The following is a 26,938-nucleotide window of genomic DNA, read 5'->3' on the forward strand; positions in this document are numbered from 1 at the left end:
GAACAACAATACAGAGCCACATGCCCCATTTGTAATCGGTTACCTTTATTATGCTCAATAAAAAAGACAATCTAATTAAAATAAAACAACTTATTGTCAACCAAGTCTCAAAACAAGGTAATTAAAGTCTCAAAATGTACCATTATAAGTATCAAGCTCGTGATGAAAATCTTATTATTATATTAGAATGAAAAATTCAATACAAGACTATAATTCAAAATGTGCTATTCAATTCAACATATATCATTATTTCTCCCCTTTCATATAATCAAGCACATTTATAGCTAATGATCACAATAATATTTATAACTCCTCTAAGTGATAGGTTGATTAGATTAGTAGGCTAACAAATTAATCCTAAATATACACCATAATAGGAAAGAATAAACAAATTTCCTTGATTTTGATTTATATTATTTTCATATTAATATATTAATATTTTGTATCAAATTGATGCATGTTATCAAGAAGAATGAGAAATTTATGGTTAGGACGAGAAACAATTTGGCACTTGCATGTTGATGATAGATGACATTAACTTCAAGAGGAACAACCAACACTAAAGGTTGTTATCACTTTTGATGTTGGTTTGGTAAGACATCCTGCATAATGTGGCCTAGTTGCTCATAGCAGTTGCACTTTTTTTCTACAACTGCAAGAAATATGGCAACATTCATTGTTGGAGTAGCATTGAACTTGTCTCATATCCCAACATTTCCTTTTAGTCTAGATAAAATATGCAAGATACACAATATCAATAATAAGGTTGTCATGAGAGATGATCTCTTAAATCAAACTGTGTTGTTTCTCCCAAAGTAATCATCTAGTCTAAAGAAGATACTATAGTCCAATTCAATAGAGTTGCATAAACCACTAAACCACTTTAAATTGTGCACTTCTTTTTGTCTCTTATGCTACCAAGGCAACAAGGTCCATGAGAACAATGGGAGTATTGTCAACCTAGTCTCTATAATTTTTCAATCTCCTTCAACACTAAACTAGACATCTTAAACATAGAAATATAAAACCACAAGATAAAATATGGTGATTGGAAAAGCCTGAAAGAGCAAAGGACTGATAACAAGGCTTCCTCCTGGTGGAGAAATCTGAAGGGAGTTTGGGGAATGGAGGAATGAGGTAGGAACTTTGAAGAGTACTTCGAGTGGGGAGTGTGAAACGGGAAGGAAGTCTTTTTTGGGGAAGATAAATGAGTAGGTAATGAAGACCTAAAGAGTAAATTTCAAAGATTGTTTTCTTTGAGTTGTAATAAAGAAGATAAGTTGGAGTCTTGTGGGGAGTGGTCAAATGACAGTTGAAGGTGGAAGTAGTTTGGAGAAGAGACATATTTGAATGGGAGAAGAATCAGGAAGTTCAACTTTTACAGGAGGTGCAAGGAGCAATCCCAGTCTTGGAGGGTGTTGGCTAATTTGATTGCTTCTAAGGTCAACTTGGAAATACGTGAGGTCATAGTCGTTAATAACCTTCGTTGTTTTTGTAGGGTGGAAGGAGAGTCAACAAGACATTTGTTTTTTGAATGCAAAATTGTTTGTCTGGTTTGGAATCAGTGCTACGCTTGGCTGGAGTTGACGTCGGTAAACGATCATGATCCTGCTTCACACTTCTTACATTTTAAACTTTTGAATGTTCCTGGTTATGTCAACGTAGTTTGGGAAAGTGTTTGAATTGCAGTTTTTGGTGAAATATAAAATCATAGGAGCAAACATATTCTTAAAGGTGGTGTGATTGATCATTCAGAAATGTTCACCTTGACCCAATTAAAGGTATGGTCTTGGGTCACATCTAAATATGCTTCTGCTTCCTTATTCATTTTCTTATTCTGATTGGTGCATTGACCCTTTGGCTTGTATGTTTTTTATTAAGTGACTTTGTACTTCAAGGTCTTTAGTATGAGTAAGTTAGGTTTGTGGTGTTTCCCATAAATATAAGGCTCGTTTGATTGAGTTACTTGGTCTCTAGTTAGTCTAGTTGGGTTTTAGCAAGTTGCAAGGGAAAATGTTGGATCTGTTGTGTCTTGTTCTATAAGAATTAGATCACCCATGAAGTGATTCATATTTATTCATTTTTTTATAATAAAAAAAATCTGTCAACATAGTCTCACAACCCTTTGCCCTACACATATCTTGAATTGAAGCTAATCCACCACAATTTTAAGTTAGTAAAATAGAAAAAAAAAGTTTACATGGTTGTTAATTTCTTACAAAGATCAATTTTTTTTTTTAAAAAAAAAGTGTTACGATCTTTAGAAAAAAAAAACCTTACAAACCTATCATTTTTAAAATCTCATTTCGTCCATGACTTCTTGCGTGCAAAATTTCATTCTACTACACCATCTCAAATCATAAACTTATCATAACTAAATAAAAATAATATGTACAATGATTGTTAAAAAATAAAAAATATTGACTAAAATTACTTAAAATGTAATCTACATAAAAAAAAATTGCATGCACAGTTTCTCAAATTCCATGATAATCACTTTATTACATATCAATCAAATTTGGAATCGAGAAATTAAAGACAGCTTTTCTATTAAAGGGAGACTTTAAGGAAATGTAAGACATAATTATGGTTCTTTGAAATTGAGAGAGATAGAAAAGTTGAAAAAGAAAGGATACTAGGGAAATGAAGAAGAGGAAAATAAGTTGAAGTAGTTTTGGCCTTCTGTTAAAGTAAAAGATATTCCCTCACTATTTACGCGAAATTACTCATACACATGCATAGAAAAATGTGAAATTACAATTTTACAATTTTCTTCATTTTCTCCATCCAGTATCCTATCTCCAATTTCCACTGCCGTAACTTTTCACTTTCACACCACTGTCGTTGTAGTCCCACCTCCTATGTTATCGTCACATCACCTCCCACATCTATGGCAAATTAAAAATATAATGTATTATGGATTGTAGAATTTAAAATAGAATATATTTTGTATTTTAAATTGTAAAATTCGAAATACAAATTTGTATTTCAGATTATACAACTCATAATAATTTTTTTGTTTTCCTAGTTGTAAAATTCAAAACAGACAATTTTGATATTTTTTAAAATATGGGAGTGCCATAAAAAATTATGGAGGTGGAGGAAGAATTTGTCCATTTTGCATCCTAACATCAAATTTTTTGGCAATTGCTTCCTGCACCATTTCACTACACCCAATTACTGGAAAAAGACAAAAATACCCTTAAAAAGATGGGTACATATAAAATTACATTCCAGACTTCATTTTCCGAAACACAATAATCTCTTTTGGATAAATTTTTCTGGAATCTATTATTTTTAGTTTTGGATTTTTTTTATCCAGAATGGGATTTTGATTTTTTGTTTTCGGATTTTTATATCTGGAACACAATAATTTCTTCCGGATCTACTTTTCTGGAATGTATTATTTTCAGTTCTGGATTTTAATTTCCAAGATAAAGGGTATTTTCGAAATTTTTGAAATTGTGTTGAGTGCAGGTTCAAAAGTGTTGGGTGCAGGAAGCAATTTCCAACTTTTTTTTGTTACAACATAGCAAGCCCATAAACAAAGTCCACTCTATAAAATCTATAAGTATTATAAATATTCTCAATAATACCCATAATACTATTATGATCCCTAACAAAATCTATAATTACGAGCACTACACAATTCTCATACACACTTTAAACATCTAACTAAATTAATTAAGAATTTAACATAATTATTTATTTATCACTTTAAAATTCATACACTTATTTTATAACATAAAACCCCTCTTCCATAAGTATCTATACCTAATTTATGACCATAAAGGTAGATGTCTCTTATTTGACTAAAATTTGTGAAAAAAAATACTTTTTACTCTATTAATTTTTTTTAATGAATGATCTTAAAAATTACGGATTTTAGAATTGGAAGATATTTTCAGATTAATTTTTTTATGGATTTTATAAATCATAATATTTTTAAAAAAACATTATGAATTATAAAATTTATAAAATATTTCTAGATACGAAAATATCTTTCAAATTCTGTAATTAAGTATTTTTTAAGAAAAAGAATTATTCTAAATGTGTATAATTCATATTTTTCTAAGAAAAATTCTAAAAATAACTTATAAATTCTACAATTTTAAAATGTATAAAATAAAAAAAAATACATTCTAAATTACAAAATTCATAATATATTTTTAAATTTAAAAATACATTCCAAACTCTACCAGCATATATTCTTTTAAGATTTTTTTTTGTGATTGTAAGTTTCAAAATGTATTTTCGGATAAAAAACATCAGATTGTGTAAAAAAAAAACACATTTCAAATAATAAAATTTTAAAAATACTTTTAGATTTAAAATTACCTTTTAAATTTTATAATCATAATATATATGAAAAAAATAATTTATTCATCAAACATATTTGGTTATAGAGTTGTTATGGAGGTGCTGGAAGAAACCACTTTAAAAGAGTTTTTGTGTAAATGTGGACAATGAAGTAGCAATAAATGAGGAGAATTCTATAGTTTTGTAGTTGGAGCGTGGAAAGTTTGGCCACGTGTGAGACGCGCGTCTTCCCTATTTTTGAAACGACAACAATGCATCACGTTGCCGACGGACCCGCATTAGTTATTCCGTTAATTCTCTTACACGTGTCTTCATATCACCAATTTAATTTATACCAATTCATTAATAAAGAACATACATTTTAATAACTTATTAATTCAAAATAATGTTATGTGTTAATACAAATGAAGAGACAACATTTATTTACAAAGAATAAATAAATTTTATTCTTTTTATTGCTATGAAAACACAAAAAAGTTATGGCACGTATGTTTTCAATAATAGCTGTAATAATGTAATAAAAAATATATAACTATAATAATAGCTGTAACTATGTAATAAAAGTGCTAAAAAATGTGTTCCCGAACAAATAATATAAAAAACAATTCAAATTATTAATTGTTATAAATAATGCAATGAAAAAAATAATAAGAATAATTTTATACATACGAGATATTATGTAGCTGCTTTTGACTGGATTTTTTTTTATAGTTATATGTTTTGCTTAATGAAGATTTTTTTTAAATTTGTTAAAAACTAACATTTTCTAATTAAAAAATACACTCAAATATATTATGTAATTGCTTTTAACTAGATAAGTTTTTAAAGTTATATATTTTGTTAAATACCTTTTTTAATTTTATAAAAAATAACACTGTATAGTTAAAAAAACACAGCCAAATAGTTATAAAAGGTGTATACTCTAATATAGTTTTTATATAGTGACGATGATATAGATATAGTACTATTTTAACATGTACATCAAACAAAGAAAAAAATAGATGCACTAAAGTTGTTGTAAATGAAGCCTTAAATGGGATTTGCGAACAGTGAGAGAAAAAAATACTTAATTAATAAAAATACAATTGCAATGACTTAATTAAAAAATTTGAAAACCTAAAGGAAAATGATAAAAAGTTGAATAAGCCACAAGCAATTTAATCTTATTATTATTATTATTATGTGGAAGTATATCTGAAAGAGAATTGTCTAGTGTCGAGGAATACACGTGGCTTGGCAACAAAACGTAGAATCCAATTCCTATGAAGATTCTTCCATGTCACATCTACAGCACAGAATCTTCCCCAAACAAACAAGTTATTAAATAATTATAAAATATATAAATTTCACTCTTATAAGTTATATGAAGCGCCCCAAAAAGCAAAAGAGAGAATCAGATTTAATTTTCTTCGAGTTTTTCATTTCTATAAATATTTTCTTTTCTTCCTTATTAAGAAAAGAGGAACGCTCTGTTTGGGACTTGCTTGCATAGATTGTATCTTTCTCCATTCTTAATTGATCGCCTCATCTTCGACTTTAACTTTCTTTCTATCAACTAGGGTTTGATCCAACCCTTCAGGTTCACCTCGATCTCTCAGACGCATCAGCAACTGTAAGCTACTTTGTGATCAATTGTTAGTAATCGCTTTTTTAAATTTTTAATTGATGCCATAGCTGATTGGACGAGTCTTGTGTCTGTTAGGTTTCTTAGAATTGAGGTTCGCGCATTCGATGCTCTATATAAACTGTGTTTTTTAAAATGCAGCATTTTAGTTTTAAATGTCATATAGATATGTGTTTTTTATTTTATTTTGTTGTAGTTATAATATATGATGAAGATCAATTACACAGAGTTGTCACAATATGTTGGAAAATTGGTTTTCTCCCCCTTTTGTAATTTTCAAGATTTTTTTGGATGCAGGTATTCTGTATTCTTGTCGTTCATACCCTTACTGGGGCTTGGAAGTTTGGAGTTAACAAGCAGAGATTAGCAGAAGATGCTTTTGAGAAAAAATAGGGATGAAGAATCAGTTTCTTGTTTAATATGCTTCTTGAGAGAAGGAGGATGAGTGTTCATGTATTACACAACGTGGGGATTGCCTGTGTATGAATTTTGTTCGAAGAATGAGATTAATGGGTGTGATTTCTGTATGTTGTTTACAACCAAGCAAATTATAGTATTATAATACAGTTGATTTTAGAATTATATAGTCTAGGAATGGATGATGATAGAGATTTTGAGTTGCTGTTTTACAGTTGGAATGCAAAGAATCCAACTGATCGGCTTTTCTTTGTATCTTGTTTTGTTGCTGCTCTTGTTGGAATATTGACCATAGCCTACACGGCCTTTCAATGGAGGAGAAACATCAATCTAAGTTGGATGAAAGCCATAGCTAGATCTAAGAAAAACCCAAAGGCGAGGCACAAAATTCCTGTGGCCCCTCATTCATGGGAGTTAGAATCCGTGTCTCGTGCAAAGAATTTAAACTGCTGTGTATGTTTTAAGTCCATGTCACCCTCTCAAACTCTTGGGCCTATTGTAGCTTCTGAAGGCTTCATCCACCGTTGCTGTATTTGTGGTGCTGTTGCTCATTTAAGCTGTTCCTCTAGTGCCCACAAGGACTGCAAGTGTGTTTCAATGATTGGATATGAGCATGTCACACACCAATGGGCTGTTCGTTGGACTGATGTAGCTGATCAACCTGACGAAACTGCTCTCTGTAGTTACTGTGAAGAGCCATGTGGTGGGACGTTCCTCAGTGGTTCCCCTATATGGTCGTGCTTGTGGTGCCAACGTTTAGTACATGTTGATTGTCACAGTACAATGTCTAATGAAACGGGTGATATTTGTGATTTGGGCCAATTTAGAAGATTGATACTATCACCACTGTATGTGAAGGAGTTAAACTGGAACATGCCAGGTGGATTTTTGAGCTCAATTACTCATGGGGCAAATGAGATAGCATCTTCTGTTCGGGCAAGTATTAGGAACCAGAGCAAAAAGTACAAGCATGAAAATGAACCATCAGTCGAATCAGGGAATACTGAGAACATTGGTGAAATGTCCACAGAAAGTACAGGTAATTCTCATCAAATACAGAATGGTCATCATGAAGTGGATGAAAAAAGTAGTTCAAATAAGGAGGTACGACATCAAGATAGTGAAGTAGACAATAAGATGGATAGAAAACCCAGTCTTGGACGCAGTTCATCAATCAATCAGAGGGATGAATCCCACACATTAGGAGTGAAGCAGAAATATGATTTGGTTGATTTGCCTCCAGATGCAAGACCATTGTTAGTTTTTATAAACAAGAAGAGTGGTGCCCAGCGAGGAGACTCACTCAGGACACGTCTGAACATTCTTTTAAATCCTGTTCAGGTTTGTTACTCTGCTGCTTTTTACAATATCTGGTTATCTTTGACTATCGACTATTGCTTCAAATTTGTTCCCTGCATTCTTTGCACCCTTTTTCAAGTGTTTTTGCTTTGGGCCAGCTGAGTTAACCAAACTGCTACTATTCATCAAGCACTCATGTCTCTATAAAAAATGACCATACACTACAAGTTTGCCCTTCTATTGGTATACATGAAAGACTCCAACATTGCAAATATAGTGCTCTTGCTTGTTGGAGATATACTCTTTGACAACATGATTACCAAGCCTTTGTTTGTTTTGATTAGGTGTTTGAATTGAGCTCAACACAGGGGCCAGAAATGGGACTGTATTTGTTTAAAAAGGTGTCTCACTTCAGAGTTCTTGTATGTGGGGGAGATGGTACTGTTGGTTGGGTTCTGGATGCGATAGACAAGCAAAATTTTGTTTCCCCTCCCCCAGTTGCTATTCTTCCTGCTGGTACAGGAAATGATCTTGCTAGAGTTCTATCTTGGGGAGGTGGCATGGGTCCAGTGGAGAGGCAAGGGGGCCTTAGTACATTTTTGCAACAAATAGAACATGCTGCCGTTACTGTTCTTGACAGGTGGAAGGTAACAATTAGTAATCCACAAGGCAAGCAACAGTTGCAACCCACAAAGTTTATGAACAACTATATTGGTATGTGAACTCACATTTCTAATGGTTACTGTTAATTGCATTAAAATTTGTTGATTGTAGGTTTAAAGCATCTGGAAAGTCAGCTTGTTAATCTTTGATAGGCAGAGCTAGTTTCTTCGTGGTAGGGATTGGGTGTTGGGTGGGCTATAGATGTAGAGAAAAATGTCTTTAGGATTCTGGAGTTTGATTTAATGATCTGGTATTCTGGTTTGACTTTGCATCTGCTTGAAGCAAATGAATGGGTTGACTGTCTTGATTTTGTCCTGTTAAGTTTCATTATACTCACATTGTATTCGGTAGTTGAAATGAGGTTTAAGATATATGAATTTAGGTATTCAATTCAGGTGCAAATTTGTCCTCGCTAATGGATTTACTTGAATTATAAAATTTACTATTCTTTGTCTGCTTTTTGCTAACATTAATTGTATACCACTTGCATTTTGTTAGATTACACCATTTGCTAATTGTCAAGCTATGATATCATGTATAGGGATTAGCATGTTTTAGGAAAATAATCGTTATTTGTTCTGCAATTTGTTGAGGGTTTTTGAGAAAATAAAGGAGAACTTTTCTGTTAATATATGCTTTCCCAAGCACACACATGTCCATCATTTTGACTAGTTCGGAATCTAACAAGTATTTGGTTTTAGGAATTGGTTGTGATGCAAAGGTTGCTTTGGACATTCATAATCTGCGTGAAGAGAATCCAGATAAGTTTTATAACCAGGTATTTGATGTCTAATTGGAACTGAATTTTTAAATTGATTGTCTAGTTCTAGTTGTGTATTAATAGGAGGCTAGTTGTGTGGTATAAAATTATTATCCTTATTGTTATTATTATTGTTTTTCTTGGATGATTTTTCCATATAAGATTGCTTTCATTCAGTTAGTTGGGATTTAGTTACATTAGATTAGTTTTGGCTTAATTTTAAATTCCAGTATTGGGACATTAAGAAGTTCTGTTCTGTTGTGCTGCTCTGGGGAAGTATTAAGAAATATATGCTGTTAAATATAGAAAAGGAAGCATATATTGATGATATTGTTTTTGAGTATTACTATCGTAGTTATTATTTATCACACACACCAATATTTTAGTTTATACATTGCATATGATAAATGTTTATTTTTATTTAATAATTGAAATTTATTGGGAAAAACTATTTATTTATATATAATTAATAATTTAAATAGTGATCTATTTTTTGAACTATTCACAATTTTTTAAAATATTATTAAAATTCATTTTGGAGATAGAGAAGAAAGAGATTGCAAAGAGTTATCAAAGTTGTGTACTATAATGTATAATATAAGAGTAGATTATTCCCTTCAATAACTTTGAATAAAGTGATTGACGCCCTCGTTTGTTTGGTACAGATCAAATTCAGCATAATTATTGTGGTAGTATGACATGTGACACTTGTTTATCTCTTTGTGACTTGGACTTTAAATTTTGAGCCCAAATTAAACATGGTTCTTTTAGCTTGATCCTATAATGGTTCAATCATGCTTTTGGAAAAAACAAACCCACTAAAAGCCTAAAATACTTCCCTTGGTCTTGTGCTTCATAGTTTACAACTCGCATCAGGTTAACCTGTTTTCCCACCTCTACTCTTTAAGGAACTCTTACAAACTTTACCCAGTTGCTATACTGGGTTTAATCTAATGACATTTTGTTGAGGTGTCAAGTAGTGTTTGTCATTAGTTATCTGCTATTCTGAGACCCAATAGAGAGAATTAATATCTTCTTATTTGTCTTTTAAAATAATAGTTAAATATAGATAATGTCTCATTTAGGTAGGTTTTAGAATGGAGTTTGTTTGAGTGTACGTGTTTGTTATAAATGTATTGTATCCCTCTATCAATATCAATGAAGAATCAGAATTGTTAATTTTACCTTTTAGTTGTAGAATTTGGAGTTGTGATATAATAGTTATCCTTCTCATTATCAGTGTTCTTGATCTGATTGACACCCTTTATATGTGATGAAATGATATTTCCTTTCGAAAAATTATGTGAACTGGTAATTAGTTGACTTTTATCATTTAGAACCTTATAGTTGAAGTTTATATTAGTATTATCCACTGCGTTATTTCAGTTATCTTAACATGCTTACATTGATCTTATGCAATAGAAGTTCTAGATGAAATGCTGAAATTACTCTTACGTGCAGTTTATGAATAAAGTTCTATATGCAAGAGAGGGTGCAAAAAGCATTATGGATAGGACATATGCAGATTTACCTTGGCAGATTCGTGTTGAGGTGGATGGAGTTGAAATTGAGGTCCCTGAGGTGAGTTTGTTAGGTATGAATAAACTTTATAGGGATCATATCACTCTTTCTGGTTAAATTGCTTGGATTTGATTTTTTTTTTTGGTTTAATTATTCTGTACATCCTTGAGATATTTGCAAATTTTTAAATAGGTCTCTAAACTAAAGAAGTAGGTTCTTCGGATTACTTTTTGGCAGCTTGAAATAGCCACAAAATGACAGTTTGTGGTGGTTATAGAAATCTTAAGAACTCTATTAAAAAAAATTGCATGATCAAGGACCAAACTCAGAAAAAAACACAAAATTTAGGTATCTATTTGAAAACTCACAAGTAATTCAATGAACTAGTGATGAGGTCCTCCTCAAGATATGAATGATTCACCCTTTGAAGAAGCTCTTCTAGATACGATCGTGAACTAAAATTATCAAACTTTCAAGAGTCAAGATACTTAAAAAATCTCACAACTCTAATTTTCATTTATCTAAAATTTATAGAATACAATGGAGGAACTTTTTTTTTAAAGGACAAGATATTTAATAAGTTTTCTAAGGTGTGAAAAGAGAAACAAAACAAACCAACCAAGTTGAATGAACCATGGTGGCATGAAATAATGGGGTAATTAGGGGCATGAACCAACACTATATGATTGTGGTTGGAACTAGTTTATGAAACTATGACACTTAATCTCCTTGTTCTAGACTCTTCCAGCATATTTCAAAACAAAGCTTCTCATTCTCCTAAGAGAATTTAAAAGCATCATCTATTTTTGTGTAGATTATAAAATGAGTCATTTGTTAAAACCTATCAATCACTATAAAGATAAGTTCATTGTCATTCCTTGCTCACCAAACACAATGCACTGAAATGTCAGGCCAAGGAATGTTTGGAATAGGAAAAGGTGTGTCTAAACCGTGAGGCACTAATTTAGACTTGGGCATTTTACATATGCTTGTCATTTATTTGAATTATCAAGTTGGCCTCTCTTGGTTGAAGAGGAGGAGGGGATCTCTTTGAAGAGATTGCTACAAAACAAAAATTATGTTTGGGGTTGGAGTAAAATCCTCATCACTCCTCTTAATTTTTGAAAATTAAATGTTTAGGTTTTCATTCTAATTTTGTTTAAGGGTTAGGTTCACTTTTTTCACTAAAAAAAGGTGTAAAAGAAATAGATAAGCTTTTTTCTCGATATCAAATCAAGAAAGCACATCTTCAAGTGAAAGAGAAGCAAATCAACAACATTTATGAAATTTTTTAAAAGATGACAACTTTGAAGACAAAACTTAATGGAGTTTTAAAGACAAACCGAAAAGGCTAAAAGGAAGAAAAAGGTTAAACCAGATAGATTAAGATGTTGGCAAACTAACACAAGGCAAAACTAAACATAAAAACTCAAAAGGGTATCCTAAACAATTAGAATTACCACAAAAGGCGAGCTAAGACTACTCAAAAAAATTAAAAAAAGTAATCAAGTTATCAAAAGACAATTCAATTTTTTTAATGATCTAATTCGCGAAGTCCAATGATTGCATCTTTGTGTCCAAGATTTTATGGGTAAGGGATCTTTGAAACTTTTGTTTCCCAAACATTAAACCACTTTTTGTTTTATTTTCTTTTTCCTTTTTTTTACCATACAATTTAATTCCTTTTGATCACTTCTGAAATTTTTTTTGAAAACCTTCACTAAACTGAGTTAAATTGAATTTTCAATGTACGAATTGACTGCACTTGAACTGAATCTAATGTTTTTAAGCTCCAAATCAATTTCAATAAAAACAGACCTTCGAAAACTTCCAAAAGAACCTTGTCATGGAAGCAACTTTTTGAGAGAATGATTACTCTATTACTACACAAGATTGTCCAAGCACTTTTAACAAGAGAATTAAGAAAAATGACCACTCAAAACAAGAAAGGTAGATTCAAACTAGATTAACCGAGCATTCAAACATACCCGTAGCGAATTTATATGGTTCAGCCAAGTTGCATAAGAAATGGGTACACAACTTTATTAATGGATTTTAATGTAAAACAAGATAAAGAACATGTATAAGAACGATAGTACAAGTTTCGGCCTTAAGAAAATTGAAAGAAAACAACATGCATCGAAATTATCATATTTCTAGTAACTACATCAACTAGCTTTTTTAATTGGTGCAGATCAGTTAAAATAGGGTCGGAGGTCTTAATATTTCTTTTGTTGACACGGGGTTAAGTTTGGGGACAGGAGGTCAAAGTAATTTACTCAATTTTGTATATTTGAACTTCCCTTTTTAGTTTCTTTTACACAACAACCTATCCCAACCGAAAATAAGAGCAAGGCACTGAATTATAAAAATGTTGGTTTTCAATTGATTCAGGATGCAGAAGGCGTGCTTGTTGCAAATATTGGGAGTTACATGGGAGGTGTAGACTTGTGGCAAAATGAGGATGACAATTATGATAATTTTGATCAACAATCCATGCATGATAAGGTACTTGAAGTTGTAAGCATATCGGGAACATGGCACCTGGGAAAGCTTCAGGTAAAATACATTCTGGATTCCATACTAGTGATACATGAATTTAGTATGTACATGATGATATTAAAGGGTCTACTACTTGAGATTTTTACATTAATTTAAAGAATATGCTGGTGATCCTTTTTTCTTCTTGAATTAAATAAAAAACACAAACGGAAGTGATAAAATAACTAACGCATAAAAGTGCTCTCTTTCTTTTTGTTGTTTTTAAATCATGTTTTGCGTGGAGGTGGAACTGCTTCTCATTTGTATCAAGTCTGTGAATGTTACCTTTGCTTAATTCAGTATCATGTTCTATTTTAGCTCTTTTTGATAATTCATTTGAATCATAGGATTAAGACATGATTTATTTGTCTAAACTCTAGGGACTTATTTGACCTATGAAATCATGAAAGCTCAAATTCTCTGACAATGACTTTGTCAAAACAGGTAGGGCTCTCCCGCGCTCGAAGACTTGCACAAGGACAGTCAATTAAGATACAATTGTTTGCCATGTTTCCTGTTCAAATTGATGGAGAGCCTTGGTTTCAGCAACCCTGCACAATTACCATAAGCCATCATGGCCAGGTTATCATTCTAAAACTCCTGCACTGTTCATTACAGGCAGCATCAACTCCTTCTTGCAGTGCAGTTTGGTATCCTTGTACTGTTTGTATAATAACTGAACTTCAGCATGTTTTGCAAACCTGTACAAACTGGCAATAATCTGCTTACCCGGTTTTAATAATTTCTGGTAAGAAAATGGCCAATATCACTGAAATTAACAACTTTTCTATATGGAAATGATTGATACTTTTAAGAAAAAATAATACGACAACATATATTTTTGTCTCATTTAAAGTAGGTTCTCTTTATGATTTTTTTATCCTTTTATATTATTGATTTATGACTGTAGCACCAATCAAATGCGTCAACATCTGTTGGCTTATTCTCCTTTTTTGTGGTTGTTCAGGCTTTCATGTTGAAGAGGGTGGCTGAGGAACCTCTTGGCCCTGCATCTGCAATAATTGCTGAAGTACTGGAGAATGCTGAAACACATAATGTAATTAATGCTTCACAAAAGAGAGCTCTTCTTCATGAAATGGCACTGAGGCTGTCCTAGAAATATTCTCCACCCTGTGAAAGTGATTAGAGATTTTTGTACTTCTTTTGAAATATATTTTACTCACCATGTGTATTACTTTTCCTTTTTTAATCTTTTGTCTAAACTTCCTGCTACTTCTGAAGCAGGCTTGTGTATTATGAATCTTTACACGAAAGAAAGAATGAAATCAGCTATATGCAGTTATATTTACCAATTACCATGCCCCCATACAGCAAGCAGCTTACATTTGGTATGTTCACTACTTTATGTGCTATATACATTGTTAGAGGATGCTATCTTAGATTTTATTCAAGAACATAGTAAATGGTTGCGACTTAGAAGGAGTGTTTTAAGCACGGTTGCGCCTCTTATTTAATTGTTCTTCAGACCGTAAATCGAAGACTTCGCTCACCGGAGTTGTTAGTGTTACCTTTGCATAACCAAAACGAATGACTCTTTTCAAAATGCTTTCGAGGGACGGTTTATCCCCTCGACACTTTCGTGCTTCTTTCCAAGTAGAACTTTAACTTTAAACCACAGGCGTGTTACGAAACCTTTCTCTCTTGGTCCTCGTGTGCATGCTCGCTTGTCTGGTACTTTTGGACTGGAAATTCTTCTTGGTGTTTTTGTGTTTTGTTTGTAGATGCGCTTCAGGTGGCGTCGATAGAAGGGGGAATTTATGTGGAAGACGTATGATGGAGAGGAGGCGTTAGAGCCCTGAATGGCCTTGTTCAGTTTGTGTGCCATCTCTTGGTATGTTGGTGAAGATGCTTTTGAGGTTTGAATGGCCTTGTTGAGTTGTAAAGTCATCTGTTTGAACTCAAACGAGTCGTATAGGTCACTGCCATTGTACTCGATGTTGAGTCTCCTTGTAGGAGTAGTCTCTGCTTCCTCTTTCTCTAGATTTTCCATGCAAGAGGAACAATGGCTTAAGTAAGTTTACACAGCCACCTACCTCAACTTAAACATTCACACCTAACTGCACTTCCATTTTTCACTGTATTCTTTGATTAAAAACTCAAAATGTTTACTGTTCAAGAAAGTGGAAGTTAGTTGCCTTGCCTTGAAAGTAACGTACTCAAAATACGTTACTAGCAATGTGATTGCATTGCTTTCTACGTTTTTCTCATGCCCTTGATTTATATCGAAGCAACTAGGTTTATGAAAGTTCAGTGACTTCTCCTATGTAACGACTAACAACAGTTTGAAAGCTCGGAGACATTTCAAGCATTTTTCGCAGGTGACATGGACGTGGCTCTGTACATCTCAGTAAGGCACTTTAGAGAAATTCAGCACATTCTATTGAGTTAATGGCTATTGTTTTGAAAAAGAAAACGACAAAGAAATGATAGTTATAAATGAATATCTTAGATTTGTGATTATTCATTAGTGGATTGCATTGCTGTTGAGGAAAGGAGTAAGAATATTAAGTACTGTCTTAATGATCAACATATAGAATTAGTGTCATTGAGCACACACTTTGGACAGTCTTAACAAAGAGGCAACCTCCATGATTTTTTCTTACACTCCCATGATTTCTTCCTGCATTCCTATAGTTTCAAAAATTCTGAAAATATTCGTTCTTAAATGTATAATCCGAAATATAACAACAATCTAAAATGCAAATTTTGTATTCTTTATTGTACATTTTGGAAATGTATTCCAGATTGTCCAATCTTAAATACAAAAAATCATAAATTTTAACTTCTCTAGTCTATTCTATGATCTGGGTAGTCAAACGTTTAATAAAAAATATGAAAGAGTAATTTGGGTATGTTTTAAAGTATGGAGTGTGGAAGAAAGGCATGAAGGTGGAGGAAGAAATCACCATATCATAAAGCACAGTTTGGACAGTCTTAAGGCCTAATTTTCTGAAGAGAACATCCAAGTTCAGGGTGTTTCTTCCTGCAACTCCACAATTTCCTATTCCCATGTCAGGTGAAAAACTATTTAAGAAAAATCCATTCTTGTTGTATTTAATTTATTAATATATTTTTGTGTCTCTTTAGATTCTTATATCTTTGCTAAAGTTCAACTTGCAATTATTTTACTTTTTTTTATTTGTTTAAGTTTTAAATGATTTTTTCTATTTTTATTGTTGGACCACATACCACTTCATTACCTGGTAATATAAGTGAACTTAACACGAATAAGACAAAATTATGGTTAATTTAATAATAAAGTTTATATGGTCCCGTTAATTGCAGTCCAAAATGGATCAATCAGGTTGATAAAATATATATTATAGAATTTAAAATATGATTTTATAATTAAATATAATATCCTCATAAAAAAATAACTTTTTATGCATTAAAAAAATATTTGAATTACATATTCATATACAGAGTTTCATATAATTAAATAATAAATATTAAATTATTATTAATTTCCACAATATCTGGATAAATATTAAATTTTAAAAATATATTTTTAATTTATAAATAGTAATTCATAATAAACTTAAAGTTTTCTAACTTAATTTAAGTATATGTTTAAACATGGAAATAGTTATGTCTTAATTTCATCATTTATTTTCAAAAGAAATAAAAAATGAACACTTACCCGGACAATTTAATTGAAATACATTATTGAAATAAAGTACAAAACTTCTCACTCATGTATAATAAAAGAAAACCGTATATTCAAAATTATTCCTACCACTACAATATGAAGTATATTATAAAGTTGATTCTCATATAGAAGATGAGTATTAATGTCATCACATGGTTTTCCTGAAAAATTAAGTGTTAAGAGTGAGTCTCACCTTCATCATTAAACTAAAACATTAAAACAATTATCAAACCTCATTCATTCAATTTAGAATGAAATATATAATCCTCATCACTAAGCTCAAACATTAAAATAATGATCAAACCTAACATTCAATTTGGAATAAAATATACCATTGATGAAAGAACTTCATAAACTCATGAATCATGTTATAATTTCATATCTAGTGACATACATGCTAAGAAAAATTATTATTGCAAATATCAAACAATAATAATGAAATTCTCTTAATAAAAAAATTTCACAAAGTCAGATGTATTCATAATTTTCTATAACTTTTAATTAAATTTATTATTAATTTTTAATCATTTTTTTTTATAATTTCTCTTATGTTAGGCATCACACATCACTATGAAACTTGACATCTCAGCTAGACGAACATCTCAAGTAACAACAATCATCTGTCACACATAAAAAAAAAGTATATTATCAAAAGAAAAGAAAGAAAGGAAATACAAGAAAATATGAGAAGATTAAACCAAAACTCATATATTAACAAAAACGATACATAAATAATCTATACATATTAATAAAGAACTTTAAGAAAAGACTAGATGAAAACCTATTATACCAATAAAAATACTCTTTATAAATAAAACCTAAATTAACAAACTTATCCTTATATTTATTCCTGTATTCCTTTCACGAAAAATATAATATAAAGTCCATAACATGCTACCAACATATCTCTCAGGTCATCAAAATCTTGTACAAGGACAACACTCATTAGTCATTACACACTCTGATACAATATGTGCAAGTAACATTAGTCATTACACACTCTGATACAATATGTGCAAGTAACAGTCCCTTTAATTAAATTAAAGACATAATCAAGAGTTGTTTGGAAAATGAATGGTAGATCATGGGATTTTAATTTCGTGATCAGTTGTAACAATTCATTAAGTCCAAAATATACAATTCACATTAATCATGTATCTCAAATTTAAGTCATTAAGTTAAGATTTTCAATTCTCATACATTTTTCATTGAATTTATAGTTAAACATAAAATATAGCTTTGCTAAAAATATTCAAATTAAAAATAGAACAATATAAAGAAACATAACAAAACAAGATACTAAAAAAAAACTCATAAGAATTTTTTATATTAAAATTTGAAATTTTATTTTATTTATAATTTCTTTTACAAAAGTCTATTTTAGGTAATTCTTGAACCTAATCCTAAACTTTCATATCCTTGGAAATCATTTTTGAACCCAAAATTTTCAAATAAGCTTCGCAAAAACACAAAGCAAAATAAGAAAATTTCAAAATAAATTTACCAGATAAAGAATTTGAGTTGGAGTAAACTCCCCTTGCATCTATGAAGCTTTAACTACTATAATCTTAGAGTAGAAAGGCTTAAACACAAATTTTCTCTTAATCAGATTGACTAGAAAAGAGCTTAATAAAATATTTTAAAAAAATACAAGTTAAACTATAATAAATTACCTTAATTTGAAGTTAATAATGACTATGATTCAAGTAGCTAAGTATTTACAGGCAAAATTGAAATCTAAGTAAAGTAAAAACAAATTTATTCAACCAGTTCCAATTGGATGGCTGAGTCTCCCATGAAAAAGGAAAATAAGAACAAATTGATTCCATACAGTATTCCATTAAAATTGTCAAATCTATGGATACTAAATGGTATGAACAAATTTCTCCTTCGGCTTGCTTTATGTTCCACTTAAATTCACAAACCTTGGCCTATTTGTTTTTTACTAATTGTCACATCCATTTAATTGGCCCAAAGAATTTGGTGAATTTATTTTATAATTTATAACAAATTATTTATGTAATATTATTATTTTTATTTTTTTTAGCGTAAATTTATTTTAGTAAAATATTTAAGGGTTAAATATGCTTTTTGTCCCTATATTATTAAGTAAAACTAGTTTTCGTCTTTAGTCGAAAGCTAAAGACTTCATGAGTTTTCATAATATGAAAACTATTAGAATAAGTCATTTATCATGGAGGACATTACTTTTTTTTTTTATATAGCAAAAAAAATTTCAGAGTGAATTATATTGTAATATTATAACATTCATGATAGCAATCAATCATTGTTGACAAACAAACTTTTAGTCTGAAGTATATTATAATATTAAAACATACACGTTGATGAATCATTATTTACTTGAATATCATGAACTAAACTTAATTTTGACTTAGTTTTTTTATAAAATATTTTTTTTATATATAAAAGGTTTAAAATATTTTGAAAAATATATTATAATTCATATTTTTTTATTTATATAAAAAATAATCTTATAATTATAATTAATATAAATGTGAATAACCAACTCTTTTCCCTTCTACAACGCTGTCTTCTCACTTCACTTTAGATTTTGATGAAAAAAGCAAGCTTTTAGGCTCTGTTTGGATTGAGGAGGGGATGTGTGAGGATTTGAGGGAGTGGATGTGTGAGGATGTGTGAGGAAAGTGTGAAGAAAGTGAGGGTGTTTGGATTGAGGTATGTTAGGGTGGATTTGTGAGGAAAGTTTATAGGAGTTTGTGAGTGATGTGATGGTTATGATGAAATTTTAATTTTTTTTAAAGGTGTGAATTGTTACTTTACAGATTAACCCTTGCCTATTAAAAAATTAATAATAAAATGAGTTGTTTTTGTTTAAAAATGAAAAACTTTCACACATTTCGTAAATTTAAAAATTATAATTAAAAAAATATATGTTAAATGTAAATATGTATAATATAAAAACTATAATTAGAAAAAAAATATGTATTCAACAAATTAAATAAAAATAGAACTTCAAGTAATAAAATTGAAAAATAAATCAAATCTTATATAAATAAAAAGATATTATTTTTTAATATTAAAAACTCTCTAGAAATGAAAAATAAAAAATACTACCACAACAAAATTATAACGTAATTAACAATAGAAAAAATTTTCATAAAAAATTATAATAAAATAAATTATAACTCATAAACATAATAACTATATATAGAAATATATTAATATAAACATAACAAAAAAAATAAAAACAGAATTTCAAATAATTTCTTTAAATATTAAACATATACTATAAAATTAAAAAATAAATCACATCTTATATAAATAAAAAATTACTATTTTTTAATGTTAAAAAACTTCACAATAAAGCAATCTAAAAAATACAACATAACAAAAATATAACTTAATTAACCATAGAAAAGGATTTCATAAAAAATAAGGATAAAAACGTATTAGTAGTATAATCCGATATAGTTCAATAATTAATTATTATTATTTTGTTTTATTAAATATTTGTGTTAGTTAAATTTATTTAATAACTAATATTTATAATAAAGTGTAGTTTTTATTAATAAATTATGTAAAAATACGTGAAACTATATTAATTATATTTTCAGTTTCTAATGAATAATTTCAGTTAGAATAAAATTATTCTAAGTGATGGATTGTTTTTAGGGATTTTTTTGTATTAAACAAATTAAATATTTAGTATAAAATAAAATGAAAAATGTTTAGTATAACCTTTTGGTGATGACCATGATCCAACCCAGGTAATATTTTCAATTTTAATTAGATGTAGTATATTTTTTTCTTTAAAAATAAATAAATTCAACCACATTTAATAAAATATCTGATTAGAACTTGAAAAATAGGTATCACCTGATCTACTCTACTAACTAATATATAAATGAAATATTTTATTTAACTATATTTTTTTTACACTGATTTATAATATTTTATAAAATAATAAACAAACTTAAAACTTCCTTTAAATTTATTATGATTTGTTTCTTCATTTTAAATATTATATATATATATATATATATATATTTTAAACATTGTACAATAAATTTTTTAAAATACTAATACATTCTAATCAAGCATTGTGATACATTCAAATGAGGGTAAATTTGGAAATAAGGGATGCTGACATGACTTTCATTCTACATCTCTTCATTTTGAGGGGAGAGGATATTTACTGTTCACAGGTATATCCTCTCATTCACTTCCCTGCACATCTCTTGATCCAAACCATGGATATCCTCTCACATCCTTCCTCTTGAACAGTACATCCATGAAAGCAAACAGGGGTTACATATCCATGGTTTGTTTTTTCACACTTACAGAACTAGATTTTATACCATCTGCGTTTTCACTATCTGTAAGATGCATTACTTTTTTTTGGATGAGCCATTTAACGTTTAATGTTGTAGTGACTAAAAGAGCAGCAGCTTAAAAGAGGCTCAAGTGCATTCATCTATGCTTTCAAATGGGTAATTATTCCCTAGTTTGTGTGCACATTATCTGAGTAATTAATTTTATAAAAATAAACTCAACTTTATAAAATAAAGTTTACATCTATTTATATATATATTATGATTAATTTTTTTTTTTAGTTTAACATGTTCAAAACTAATTATTCATTCTATTTCAGAGATGTAGGAAAAGCTTACTATTGAAGTATTGAAAAATGACAAATCTTTTCATTGGTATAATAGACTCCCAGCTAGTCTGTTCTTAGAATTCTTTATGAATAGGTATAATCTACCTATGTATCGTTTGTGTTAACATATGGATTTTGGTTTAGTCCCCCCATATTTTTGTATTTTCTTTCTTTTTTCTTTTTTTTAATAATATTTTTTTTTGATGTGATGGCAGATGATTGTTGTTTCTTGAGGTGTCAGCTTAGCTGAGATATCAAGTTGCATAGTGATGCCTAACACGAAAACTTTATAAAAAAAAAAAAAATAGATGAAAGTTTGATTTAAAAAAAAATGACAACTTACTTATCTAACCAATGATATTGCACTATTTTTTTTTAATTCTCAAGAAAAAATAAATAAATGTGAATCATTTCAGAAGTAATTCAACCCTTATACAAACAGGACAAAAAGTCCTCAATTTTCAAACAAATACAGCGTACCCTTACAACAACAAAACAACAAAACACCTATCCAACCAAAGACAGATCACTTGATTTTAATTGAAAACATGCAAACTAATGGATCAAGACACCAATCTGAAAAGGAAAAACAAACTGAAGGAACTTTGGAAATAACCCAAGACCATACCTTCAACTGAGCCCATGAGAAAATTTCAAAATGATCAATCATTCCTTCCTTAAAAATATGTTTATTCCTATGACATCAAATCTCACTTTCCATAGCAATCTAGATATTTTCAAAAGTTATATTAACGACATTGGAAACTTTGAACAAGTTAAAATTAAAAAAATATGAGACAAACTCAATATGATCTGCCGACTTCAACCCTACCCAAATATAAAAAAGGTTCCACACGAACAAAGTTATTATGTATTCAAAGAACAAATGACTTGTAATCTCCTTTTTCTAAACACGTAAAAGCAAAAAATACTCTCGTGCAACACAAATGCTAGTTGCTTATTTTTTTTATATATTATTTAATAAATGTTAACAGTTATGTATTTAATAATTTTACATTTATTTAAATTCTATAAACCATGAATCCATGGTTGATTATTGACTAGGTAAAGATTATGGATGTTTTATTTATTAGTAAGTAGTTGTGTTTAAGTACCGATTAATTGTATTACTCACTCTATTTCTATAACATATTTCTTTTATTAAAAAATGTTATATTCTTTCTTTGCGGTCTTAACAAGGCTACTCCTATAGTCTTGCATCTAACTACTACAAATATGTTTAAATATAGTTATTTTAATTATTTTTGGTTAAATACATTTTAAATGGTTAAAATGATCTATTTTTATTTTGAACATTTAATAAAAAAAACTTAATTGAATATTTGATAAATTATAAAATTTGTATTTAAAATTCTTGAAAAATATATTTATTTATGTGTTGTCTTATTCTTATCTTATAAATTTTTCATTTGGTCTCAATTCATTTTTTATTATATTATATGATGATATATATTTTTAGTATAGGTAATAGCATAGAGTAAAACTCTTTAAATGGTATGACAGGTATTTTAATTAATATGGCAGACAAGTGAAATTAACCTAAATAATAAAAGAAACTTCAACTAAAGTACTTAATTTATGAAGTATTAAAAATATTCATAAAATAATAAAAATGAAAAGTATATGATTGGTAGCCAAAAATTTACAAATTTTACTCTTTTATAAAGAAATATATATTATCTCAGTCAATTCAATATAATGTCTAGGTAAATATATGTATCGCAATAATTTTTTTTATCTTAAGTAAAACAATGTTACTCAAATTTCAGTACTCAATTGGGATTTGGAATGGTTGGATAATAGCATAAGGAATCGTGATATTTTTTACTACCATACTTCTCTTTACATGTACTCTTACTATTATTATTTTAATAATTTGTATAACATTTAATTATAAATATACTCTAAAAGTTTTTAATAATATTTTGATGCCTATTAAACTCTTGATTTGATTATTTTAATTATAAACAATATAATTAAAGGTATATTTGTAATTAAACATAGAAGTTACTAAAATAATAGTAGTAAGTGATGTGATATGATGTAAAAAGAAAAAAAAAGGAAGAGTGGTGAAAGTATCATGGTTCTAAGTTAGATAAGTCAATTTGGTTTTGATGTCTTCTTTTTTCCAATTTTGTGTCCTACATCTATACATGTAACATTATCTATTATATTTTAAATATAATTAAATAAAAACTTTTATATTAATTATTACTATGCAACTTCACATCTCAATTTTTTTTTAAATATGATTAAACCTACATTTTGTATGACTATTACTCCCACATAATAGTAATTTTATTTTGCACACAAATTGTTTTGAACCTTCGACCAACATAGTACTAATTAAAAAGTTTAAAATGTTAAAAACTAATCCAGGGTTCTGCTAAGTAATTAAAGCTTAAAAAAAGAAAGATATTAAAGGAACTCCTGATAATTATTAACCATTGAATATTGTTTTTATTAAAAAAAATATTCGTTTATGAGTTCAATATGCACTGTTAGAATAACTTTTTATACTATCAATTAATAATATATCATTATTAACCATGTTGTTTGTTAGCAATAAGTGATTTAGGTAAAGATAAGTAATTTGTGAGTTCAAATTTGACAAAGCCATGGTAGATAAATAGATTCAAACGCAAAAGTTGAAACGTAAGTCAAGTTTCATCATCTTTTCTACATAAAGTTATTAACTTTTAATACAACTATTTAAGGAACTTGTCTTCCTGCTACCAAATTGCATTCTCTTCTAACAATACTTCCAGGTTGTAATTCTCATCTTATCATTTCTACACAGCCACTCTTTTTTCATACGATCCCTTTTTTTCTGTGAAGTTTGAACACAAAGATATTTACAAAAGTAATACAAGGTATTTCTGTTTTCAAATTCAAATTTTCAACTCTTGTTACTTCATTCTTTATCCTGCTCATCGATAATATACATTGTGACTCTGAGTTTGCTTATCTATGCCTAAACGGAAGGATATTTAATATTTCTCATGTATAATAATATATTGATCAATTATATTTCACATGTCATTAAGCTTTTTTAGGAATTGAAAACAAAAGGATACGGTTAATAAGTGTTCTGGTCTCTTTTGTGAGTAATCTTAAATTTATTATCTGAAACTAGCGTGGTTCAAATTTATTGTTTGTGAAGAAAATAATGAGACTTGCGTACTGAACTGAGTGACTGATCTGGCTCAACTTTTGTTTTCAAATAATATATGGTTGTGACTGTGATGATCTCATGTATGGCTGGTGGGACACGTTTCTTGCTCTAAGGATAACAACTATAGTTGCAATTTTGAATGTGGCCAATTCTTGGAAAGGACCATTTTATGATTTTCCAGGAAAGGACAGAAGGACTTTGTGCCATTTACAATTCATTTTTTTGCAATTGAATGAGGGAAAACACTTGTTAGTTTTCATTTTTTATAATATAGCAACAATGAAATTGGAACTTGGTGCAGATTACTTAAACTTTCGCCACTTACAGGCTGATTAGTCTTAACATTCATGCAAAATTTTCTTCTCGTACATGCTTCAGTTGTAATCTGTAAGGAAAGAAAATGGTGAAGATATGTGGAATTGGAGCTGGGTATGTAGGGGGTCCTACAATGGCTGTGATTGCCCTGAAATGTCCCTCAATTGAAGTGGCTGTGGTTGACATCTCTCACTCTCGCATATCAGCTTGGAATAGCAACAAACTCCCTATTTATGAGCCTGGCCTAGAAGAAGTGGTGAACCAGTGTAGGGGAAAGAACCTCCTCTTCAGCACCGATGTTGAAAAGCACGTTTATGAGGCAGATATAATCTTTGTTTCAGTAAACACCCCAACAAAAGTTAGAGGACTTGGAGCTGGCAAGGCTGCAGACTTGACTTATTGGGAAAGTGCAGCTAGGATGATAGCCGATGTTTCCAAGTCAAATAAGATTGTTATTGAGAAATCCACTGTTCCAGTGAGAACAGCTGAGGCAATTGAGAAAATTCTAACTCACAACACCAATAGCAAGGACATCAAGTACCAAATTCTGTCAAATCCTGAGTTTCTCTCTGAGGGAACAGCCATTCAGGACCTTCTAAACCCTGACCGGGTTCTCATTGGAGGGAACCAAGACCCTGAAGGTATAGAAGCAATCAAAAAATTGAAGGCCATATACGCTCATTGGGTGCCTGAAGACAGAATCATAACAACCAATTTGTGGTCAGCAGAACTATCCAAGTTAGCTGACAATGCCTTCTTGGCCCAAAGGATTTCATCTATCAATGCTATGTCTGCCTTATGTGAGGCCACTGGGGCTGAAGTTTCACAAGTTTCTCTTGCTCTCAGCAAAAACACCAAAATTGGCCCAAAGTTCCTCAATGCCAGTGTTGGTTTTGGTGGCTCTTGCTTTCAAAAGGACATACTCAATTTGGTGTACATATGTGAGAGCAATGGCCTCAGTGAAGTGGCAAATTACTGGAAAGAAGTGATCAAGGTGAATGACTACCAAAAGAGTAGGTTTGTGCACAGGGTTGTGACCTCAATGTTCAACACAGTTTCAGGTAAGAAGATTGCAATTCTGGGGTTTGCCTTCAAGAAGGACACTAGTGACACAAGAAAAACTCCTGCAATTGATGTTTGCAAAGGCCTTTTGGGAGATAACGCGTTCTTGAGTATCTATGATCCACGCGTTACTGAGATGCAGATTCAAAAGGATTTGTCAATGGATGGTGTTGAATGGGACCATCCAATCCACCTGCAGCCAAAGAGTTCTAGTGTTGTGAAACAGGTTAATGTTGTTGGAGATGCTTATGAGGCAACTAGAGATGCTCATGGACTATGCATTCTTACAGAGTGGGAAGAGTTCAAGACAATTGACTATCAAAGAGTGTACGACAACATGGAGAAACCAGCATTTGTGTTCGATGGTAGAAACATGTTGAATGTTGACAAGTTGAGGGAAATTGGATTCATTGTTTACTCAATTGGGAGGCCTTTAGACCAATGGCTGAAGAACATGAAGATCGTGAATTGAGCAAGACAAATGTTATCCTTGTGACATTTCACCACTAGCTATATTTCATATGATTTCATGCCTTTTTTTCTTATTTGTGACATTGGCACATTAACTATTCAAGTAAAAAAGTCTGCCTTGAGGCTCCTTGTATTCGAGAGAACTAATATTTTATTCTCTATAATGTTTTTTTATTTCTAATTTTTGTCTTTTGTTTATTATATTTATTATTATTAGGAGATAAGTTTATTTCTAACTAATTCTCACACCATCAATTTGTAATGTAAATTGTTTTAATTTCTAGTTGACGTAAGATTTTCAATATTTTCTCATGTATATTTCAAATATTGGACTAGATATTGTGAGTAGATTTTCAATATTTCCTCATGTATATTTCAAGCATTGAACTAGATATTTGTGAGTAATTCAGTAACGAGTGATACGATATGTTCAACAA

At 30.1% G+C, this 26,938-nt stretch overlaps 2 protein-coding genes across 5 annotated transcripts; both read left to right on the forward strand.

The window, feature by feature from the left end:
• The first annotated feature begins 5,655 nt into the window (after nt 1-5,655).
• On the forward strand, nt 5,656-14,458 carry DGK1 (diacylglycerol kinase1). Of its 4 annotated transcripts, none has more exons than XM_068608491.1 (8): nt 5,656-5,932; nt 6,242-7,702; nt 8,005-8,374; nt 9,025-9,101; nt 10,545-10,664; nt 12,999-13,163; nt 13,590-13,727; nt 14,113-14,458. In XM_068608491.1, exons 2-8 carry the CDS (start codon nt 6,539-6,541, stop codon nt 14,260-14,262), a joined length of 2,184 nt encoding a protein of 727 aa, XP_068464592.1. In that variant the 5' UTR covers nt 5,656-5,932; nt 6,242-6,538; the 3' UTR covers nt 14,263-14,458. The 4 variants fall into 4 exon arrangements, 2 of the variants coding, with proteins under 2 accessions (XP_068464592.1, XP_068464593.1); XR_016519122.1 differs by having other exon boundaries at nt 5,682-5,932; nt 10,545-10,677; XM_068608492.1 differs by having other exon boundaries at nt 5,703-5,954.
• A 9,776-nt stretch (nt 14,459-24,234) lies between these two features.
• Nucleotides 24,235-26,678, forward strand: LOC137817779 (UDP-glucose 6-dehydrogenase 1). The gene is made up of 2 exons (XM_068621013.2): nt 24,235-24,351; nt 25,032-26,678. Exon 2 carries the CDS (start codon nt 25,054-25,056, stop codon nt 26,500-26,502), a length of 1,449 nt encoding a protein of 482 aa, XP_068477114.2. The 5' UTR covers nt 24,235-24,351; nt 25,032-25,053; the 3' UTR covers nt 26,503-26,678.
• Nucleotides 26,679-26,938: the final 260 nt, after the last annotated feature.

This window comes from Phaseolus vulgaris, chromosome 3 (assembly GCF_051622355.1).
Source record: "Phaseolus vulgaris cultivar YP4 chromosome 3, ASM5162235v1, whole genome shotgun sequence".
In the NCBI taxonomy this organism is placed as follows: Eukaryota; Viridiplantae; Streptophyta; class Magnoliopsida; order Fabales; family Fabaceae; genus Phaseolus; species Phaseolus vulgaris.

Excerpts from the sequence above, each read along its gene's own strand:
- DGK1 (XM_068608491.1), top strand. The coding sequence starts at position 6,539 with ATGGATGATGATAGAGATTTTGAGTTGCTGTTTTACAGTTGGAATGCA. Across the intron at positions 7,703-8,004 it reads TTCTTTTAAATCCTGTTCAG|GTGTTTGAATTGAGCTCAAC; the intron begins GTTTGTTACTCT and ends TGTTTTGATTAG. Across the intron at positions 10,665-12,998 it reads TTGAAATTGAGGTCCCTGAG|GATGCAGAAGGCGTGCTTGT; the intron begins GTGAGTTTGTTA and ends CAATTGATTCAG.
- LOC137817779 (XM_068621013.2), top strand. The coding sequence starts at position 25,054 with ATGGTGAAGATATGTGGAATTGGAGCTGGGTATGTAGGGGGTCCTACA.